The 8,509-nt window shown below is 30.4% G+C and overlaps 1 protein-coding gene across 4 annotated transcripts in view; it reads left to right on the top strand.

Annotated features, from left to right (window-relative positions):
- The window catches only part of FAM135A (family with sequence similarity 135, member A), a 124,204-nt gene that overhangs the window by 41,959 nt on the left and 73,736 nt on the right, over positions 1–8,509 (top strand). For all 4 annotated transcript variants that reach the window (XM_011969389.1, XM_011969390.1, XM_011969388.1 and 1 more), the window contains one exon: positions 3,838–3,887. In XM_011969389.1, coding sequence (XP_011824779.1) covers positions 3,838–3,887 — 50 coding nt within the window. The remainder of the gene's footprint in view (positions 1–3,837; positions 3,888–8,509) is intronic.

The raw sequence follows: 8,509 nt of genomic DNA, 5'->3' as shown, positions 1-8,509 counted from the left end.
TTTTTTTTTTCAGTCAATTTTCATTTATTTTTTGTTATTCTACATTTAAAAAGCAAAGTAACATCAAATCACCACTATCTGGATATGTTGTACATGGTAAAGGAAATGTTCTGATCTCATTATTTTATTATACATTTTCATATATAAGTTAGACTTTTCTTGAATAGCAATAATAATTTATTATCTATAAGTATATTAAAAGTTTTCACTTTGTGTTCAATAAACCATCACAATTACTTTTTAAGAAGATTGTGAAAAGCTGTAGGAATCAAAGAGTGAAATAAAATCAGTATTTATTTCTCAATTTTCAGAGGTGTGAACTGAAGGAAGTTAAAAAGCCAAAATCTTTCTCAACATTTCTCAGGTGAAAACTAACTCAGAAATATTTGAGTTATGTTAATTTTCACTAAGACTGTTAAGAGAAACTGATTTTTCTGGTCAGGAAGGAAAAAGAATAGTTGAAAATTTATTGTCACTCTTTTTGGAACATAGTATTATATTCTCATATAAAGTTACTGTAAAATTAAAGAATGCATAGTATGAAATTATGGCCATTTATGACATTTTAGCATTTTTTAAGCAATTCAAATATACTTCTAATTTAAACTATTTTATTGCCAGCCTATCAGTTTACATGTGAGCATTCTAAATAATTTTATAGAATGCAGTTTAATGTAAAAAGATCTATTTAAAAAAAAATGGGCCAGATCTTGGTTGGGTAGAAAAATACTTGATTCAAAACTAAAACACTTTTGTTGAGATATCTTTTATCCTTAAACCTAACATCATATTGCCATTGTCTGAGCTGTGTTATAAATATTTGTTGAATGAATGGATAGATTTAGAAAATAAATAATAGATACATGTACCCTTTGGCCTAGTATCCCCACTTCTGTTCACCTGTATCATAGAAATAACATACTAGCTAGTATGTAAAGATATAGCTACAAGCATGTTTATTTCAGTATTGTTCTTAGCGGCAAAACAGTATAAACAAAGATCAATGCCCATTATTTGGACAAAGAGTGGAATACAGAATAAATCATGATGCACCTACATCAAAGAATATTGTGTAGTCATCTTAAAACATGCTTTAGTGCTAGGTACCAGAATACTGTGGGGTAATGCTGAGAGGAAAAAAGCAAGATGCAAAAAAGTGTGCAAAATACAATCCTATTTTTACGAAACAGTGACTCCAAAACTCATATGTGTATATGTATATTATATTTGAAAAATATGGGAGGATATGCTCTAGACTGTAACCTTGGATTAGTAATAGGAGCCAAGCCCCCCCCAAAATATATTATGATAATCACATCTATATATTTCTGTAGAATTGTATAAATGGGTATATACAGTATACCCTTGAATAACACCGGAATTGGGGCACTGACCCCTGTACAGTTAAAAATATTCCTGTAACTTTTGACTCCTCCAATACTTACCAACTAATGACCTACTGTTCACTGAAAGCCTTACTGATAACGCAAACAGTTGATTAATACATAAAAAGACTAGTATCTACATGTTTTTATGCAATCATGACATATTCATCTTTCTTAATTTTTTCAGTATTTCTAGGCTACATAGTTTATAAGTTTCATATTCTTTCCAAAATATTTATTGAAAAATACTTGTGTATAAGTGCATCTGCATAGATCAAACCTGTGTTGCTCAAGGGTCTGTTATATATGTCACTTTAAAAAGAAAAAATAATTGAAATAGGATTTTAAACTCCCTTAAAAATCTAAGTGATTTTGAAATTATTTTCAGGACTAAGATTTTAAAGTTAAATTATGCTTTTAAACATTCTTTAAGATATTGTTTGCATTGAAGTAGCTCTCACTAGTTATAATGCAAACATACCCATTTATGCAATTAGGTTCTTCTATGTAAACATTAGAAAAATGTGTCAGAACTCTCAAAACCTTATTTCAAATTTTTAAAACTCAGAGGGTAGAATATGTAATTTCTAAGACTAATTTTCCTGATTTTTTTCTATCACAGGAAAAGATCATGAGTAATGTGAAAACAGATGTTGGCCTATGGGAGTGGTGGTTTTAATGCAGATAAGCCACTGGTTTATCTGACAGTGAAATGATTTGTGAAATCATAGCAAATTTCTTTAGTTACCAACAAGTTGGCCAAATTAGTGATCTATTTTTTGGTATATATCAATATCTAAATACAATTTTACTTGTATATTTTGTGAGTTATGAAATATATGTGTTCCATTGATTTTTAGTTAACAACAGAGTATGTGTTGTTCACATTATGTTACCAGGAGGGGTGCAGTGTCCTTGGTTCTTGTTGAAGGAAGAATTCAGCCAAGAGACACACAGCAAGGGTTATGTAGCAGAATTTATTTAAAGAGACAGTAGTGCACTCTGAAAGATAAAGCAGAGCAAGCTTCTGGAGAGAGTGAGCCAGCAGCAGCCAGTGCTGGGGGACTGTATGAAGAATACATGATTATTCATGAAAGGGCATGAGGAGGTGTCACTTGCAATCATGTTTTAGGCAATCCCCTTGGGCATACACGCTCTGTAGTTGTACATGCTAGTACACATGTTGCTTGTCTTGTTAGCATATAAAATCTCCACCTCGGGGTGTGTTTTTTACTATTGTAATGAGCAAAAGACTATTCTAGGGTGAGTTATTGGAGGAGTGCACATGCTTCAGGGTCGCAGGAGCCCAACCACAAGGCGAGGTATAGCCTATATAGCCATCGTCCTTTTTACTGTCAGTGGGCAGCATCTCCAGGACTTCTTTGCCCAGAGGCTCCCCTGGCTGCTCATATCTGGCTGTCTCCCTACTCTTAATAATTATACTGTGGTTGTGTTTTACCATACAATTGTGATTGCTTTTTTTTAACAAATTTAAATGTTTATCATTTTTATCATGTAGTAAACATTAAGTCTGTCTTACAAATTAGTCAGCTGATGAGTGAATTCAGGGATGTTACAGAATGTGTTCTTGCCTTTATGTGAGAAGGATCAATTAAACTCTTTCACAACAAGATTATGGGAATTTTGTATGGTTATAACTATGCTGTTACAGTTCTTTTAAAAGACCTGTTTGATTTCTACTTAAAAATTATGTGTATGTAAAGATATTTCAGACCTTAGTGTAATTCCTCCCTGCCAAAAATAAATAATTAATAAATCTTTATATTTTTTTAGTTTCTGTTTTTCCAGGTAACTATTACCATTTTAATTGTAAATCTGTGTACCTCTTTATAGATGATTATAGCATATATTAAGTAAATCAGAGTTGTATGGCAAATATTTGCCTCAGTTTAAGAATATTTTATAGAAAAATAAATGTATTAGGAACTAACTTTATTAAAGGATCTTGATATTCATTTTTATTAAATAGCCTACACCCCAGGTATATTTTAAATGTTTCAGTTATAAAAATTGATTTTACTTGAGCATTTTAGGAATAGCTTTTGTAAAAAACGAGAAAGCAAGGCATGTGTATGTATAACACAAAATACTAAACCATACTGGAAATTATAAAATATGAAGTACAGTAAAATCTAATTATATAGTTACTCTTTTCTGTAACACAGTTGTGCAAGTTACTTAATGTATATAGTTAAGTTTCCTTGACAGTGTTAACTCTTGTGAAAACTGAAAAATGATATTTATCAGAATGTAGAATTTAATAATCACGTTACCTATATAATTAATATGTTTATGAAAATATGTTACCTTGAAATTTAATTCATTGAATGTAGTCCAGATACGTCTTAATTTTCAGTTTTTATGGGAATTTTATTTATATAAATTAAATATCTAACATTGAAATATTTCCTCTACTCTTTACTCCTTCCAGAGGAAATGGATGTAGAAGCTCGACTTACTGAACTATGTGAAGAAGTTAAGGTACTTGGATTTTTTTGATTCACATCATCAAGTTATTTGAGTGGTTTCTGTTTCCTATTCTAGATATTTTGTCTATGAAAACTTGAAGTATTTATAGTTCCTAAAATGCGAAGATAAAGTGGCTGATCATTGTAGAACCATTGTAGAACCAACTTAGTTGGTCAAAATTCATTTGGCTTCAGCATAAAGTTAACTTACCTTTTAAAAAGTATGTTACTCTTCATATAAATGAAATAACAAAGATAATTAACTGATCAAGCTGTACATTTTCTTCTGTTCACTCAAATAATTTCTGGACACGTTTTTAAAACATCACTTGTACAAGTTTATAAAATGATACTGTTTAAAAATGAAAATTTGTTTTATTTCAGTAGATCAATTTGCTTCTCATATCATTTTTTCAGTTCACTCTTGCAATTAAATTGATACATTTGCCTTTCTTTTTCTGAGAAACTAAATGTTTTTAACTAAATGCATGTTTCACTATGCATTCACTCTTGGTCAGCTACGTTAATGGAAGAAATCAGAGGCGTGAATCAAAGGAAAATATGTATTTGGTTTGGATATACTTTTGTATGTAAATTTGAATGAGGACTAGACCCATTCAAAAAGGTATTCTAAGAAAATTATGCATATGCAGGATACATAAGTTTTGTATACTGTCCTAGAGGTTTTCTCTGCAGTTCAAGTAAGGTAAATATTTTCTTTAAAAAAGTCACTAATGTTCTTATGATAATTGCTCAAAAGAACATTAAACAATCTTAAGATGTGTGCGGTTAATATGAAAACATCTGCAGTGTTTCACTGAGCTATTAAAGAAATTTTGAATAAATATACATATGATACTCCTGTAGATAATCACTAAAATATATCAGTTTTACTCCAGTCAATCATTTTAATGAGTCCAAACCAAAATCCCACTGGAAATTTAAACCTGTTTTTAAAATCTTTTCAAGAAATGTAAAGATGGCTAAGAAAAACTTTTTAAAAAATAATGTAATTTTAAAATAATACAAATGAAGAAAGACTTGCTCAACTGGATACTAAAATATATGTAAAATAACAGTAATGAAAAGAAATAAGGTAGGATTTCTCTAAAAGAATAAAAAGACAAGTCAGTGGAATTAAACAGCACTAAAATAGTCACTATTATGTTTAATAACTAAGTGTATGATAAAATATCAGTAATGTCAGGGTCTATAACTATTGTGGTAAAGTTAACGTCATGCCATGCTATAGCAACAGTTCTAAATGGACTAAAGAGTTAAGTGTCCAAAGAAATTAGGAAGAAAAAAATTACATACATATGTAAATATAAACAATCTGATCTTGGGATATGAAATGACTCCCTCAGACAATTTTTAAAAAGGTTTTTTAAAGACCAATAAAAACCTAAGGGACAAAATAAGACATTGATGATTTGAAATTTCTTTGTAACAAAATATACTATAAATTTGAAAGCAAAGAATAGACTGGAAGAGAATATTTGCAATATTTAAAGCAGGCTAATGGTCAGTGCTCACTATATATAACATGCTCTCAAGTATCAATTTTAAAACAACACCCTTGTTAAAAAAAAAAAAAAAAGGATACAATGAGGCAGTGTACAAATGAGTCCTTAGCAGAATAATTTAGCTCCTAAAATGATACTCCTTCTTACTGGAAACCAGGGGAATGCAAATTCTAATAGGTTATTTTTTTTGCCTATGAAATTTGCAAGAATGAAAGTGACTACTGATCTTCATTTTTTGCAAGAGTGTAGTGAAACTAGTATCTGCATACCCTGTTGGTGATGGTATAAACTGGCACAGTATTTTTTAACATTAGTCCATTGATGTATTTTAAAAACACTTACATGTTGCACAATTATTAAATCTGCACAGCAGTTTTTATTTAATAATCTGTTCTACAAAAATATAAATGTGCACAAATATAAGAAATTACATCATTAATTATTATCAATTCTGATGTAGCCATTTAAAAGCATTAGGTGGATCTCTATGAAATTGTCATGAATTATTTAATTCAGAAAATATTTATTAATTCATGATGCTAGATACTGTTTTCATGCTGAAAACTCTTCAAGATATATTAATTAAAAAAAAGAAAAATATGAATAATATGATTTTGTATTGTACGTTAAAAGGACTAAAAAGCTGTTTGTGTATTTTATTGTGTTTATGTGATTATATATGAAATATTTGAAAGGATATATATATTCCAAGCTTTTAACAGTAATACAGAAAAAAAGTGGCATGGAGAGTAAAGTTTGTAAATGGGAATTTTTATTCTTTATATGCATCTATATTAAATGTTTAAAAATAATACATATGTATCCATGTATTGCTAATTAATTTTTTAGATATACATATTTAAATTTCAGTATGTAAATGGATGTCGTAAACTTTAACATCAACAACCTATAACATAATGTGTCTTGAGACGTGGTGAGATACAAATTCTCATACCTTGTATATCTTTTTCAGGGATTAGATTGGCAGTATGTATCCACAGCCAGAAAAATATCTCTTCTTAGTGTATACCAAAAGCTAAACAGAGGTTCATGTGAAGATTCATAATATTGTAAAATTGTTTAATAAATGCCCAGTGGTAGAATGGTTAAACAAATTACGGGATACTTGTAATCTAAGTTATACAGCCTTAAAAATGATGTTTTTGGCCAGGTGCAGTGGCTCACACCTGTAATCCAGGGAAGCCAAGGCGAGCGGATCACCTGAGGTCAAGAGTTGGAGACCAGTCTGGCCAACATGGCAAAACCCCATCTCTACTAAAAATACAAAAATTAACTGGGTGTGGTGGTGGGCATCTATAATCCCAGCTACTTGGGAGGCTGAGGCAGGGAGAATCGCTTGAACCCAGGAGGCAAAGGTTGCAGTGAACCAAGAGCATTCCATTACACTCCAGTCTGGCCAACAGAGTGAGACTCTGCCTCAAAAATAAAATAAAATAAAATAAAAAGATGTTTTTAACAAATGTTTGATGAAGTGGAAAAATGTTCATACTGTATTATATTCAGTGAAAATTGTATGAAACTATATATTATTTTAGCTTTTGCTTTATGTATATAATTGAAAAAAACTTGAAGCCTGTACACTAAAATGAACTTTTTTCATCTTTTTTTGCTTTCTCATATTTTCTAAGTAAAGCAGCATTTTGCAATCAAACAAGCAGTGAATGTTATGGGAAAATATATATATATAAGATAATGTGATTTGAGAAAAACGCAAATGTAGCCAGACACAGTGGCACACACCTGTAGTCCCACCTACTCAGGAGACAGGTGGGAGTACTGCCTGAGTGCAGGAGTTGAGACTGTATTCATACCTTTGAATAGCCACTGCACTCCAGCCTGGGCCATGTAATGAGACCCTGTCTCAAGTTTAAAAAAAGAAAAGAAAAATATACAAATGTAAAGTCTTATTCCTACATTTATATATATAAAAGATCATGCCAAACTTAATTCTGATTTCCTTTGTTAATATAAAAAATTGTATTATTATTTATTTTGGTATTTATTACAAGAGATTTATGAAAACCAGAGAAATAATTTATCTATGCTTCAGGGATGCTTTTCCAACAATGAGAGTACTAAAGTTTTTCAGAACTGCAGTATCATGATCCCTAGGGAATAAAATTAATAAGTACTAGGTATCTAGATAACCTTACTCTCAGGAAAAATAAAAAGAGAGTTGTGTACTTTATTTATTTATTTATTTATTTATTTATTTATTTATTTATTTGCCTGGGTTAAAGGCCAGAAAATTGTTTCTACTTTTGTATAGACCGTGCTAAGTGAAGTGTTTCATATCTTATACAATGCTATTTAATTACTCTCAGTTACTTATCCAACTCTTCTTTTTCTAAACTCCATTAAAACTCTCCTTGGGGACAATAATACTGCAAGTTTCAGCTTATATTTTAAAGTCCATGTTCTTAAAAGAGACACGAAAAACTTGTTAGCTTCATTTGTGCTACGTTTGTAAAACCATCTCGGGAAAAAACACAGCAGGAAATTCATCATATGTTGATGAATCTTTATTCATTATATCTTGACTCTTAGCTTCCATTCCAGCTTCTGGTATTTATAAACCTTTTCCATAAATTATGGGAGCTCTTTTTCATAGAAATGTAAACATTTTCCATAAATTCTGTAAACATACAAATGTTTTTTATAAATTCTGGAAGTTTTTTTTAATCTGAAAACTATAACTTCTCATTCACTTATTTATTCACTCAGTAAATATTTATTGAGTTACTACTATGTACGAGTAACTAGAGTCACAAAAGTGAATAGGACATGATCATAATTCCTCCTCTTCTTACTAATTTTGTTTAATTTTTGTTTAGCGTCTTCTCTGAGTTAGGCAAGGTAAATGGAAGTGTGATTTGAGTAGGGGAAGAAAAGCCTGCTGAACTGCAGACTTTAAAAAGAAATAAAAATAAACTGAGAGTAGCAGTATCATATGTGATAAGCAGCCTTTGGGGATACACACACACATACACACACACAGAAATTTATTTTTATTTTATTTTGTTTTAATTATACTTTTAAGTTCTGGGATACATGTGCAGAAAGTGCAGGCTCGTTACATAGGTATACA

Source organism: Mandrillus leucophaeus, unplaced genomic scaffold, assembly GCF_000951045.1.
Source record: "Mandrillus leucophaeus isolate KB7577 unplaced genomic scaffold, Mleu.le_1.0 Scaffold889, whole genome shotgun sequence".
NCBI classification, from domain to species: Eukaryota; Metazoa; Chordata; class Mammalia; order Primates; family Cercopithecidae; genus Mandrillus; species Mandrillus leucophaeus.
The sequence above is the reverse complement of the archived record's forward strand: the minus strand, read 5'-3'. Positions and strand labels throughout refer to the sequence as shown.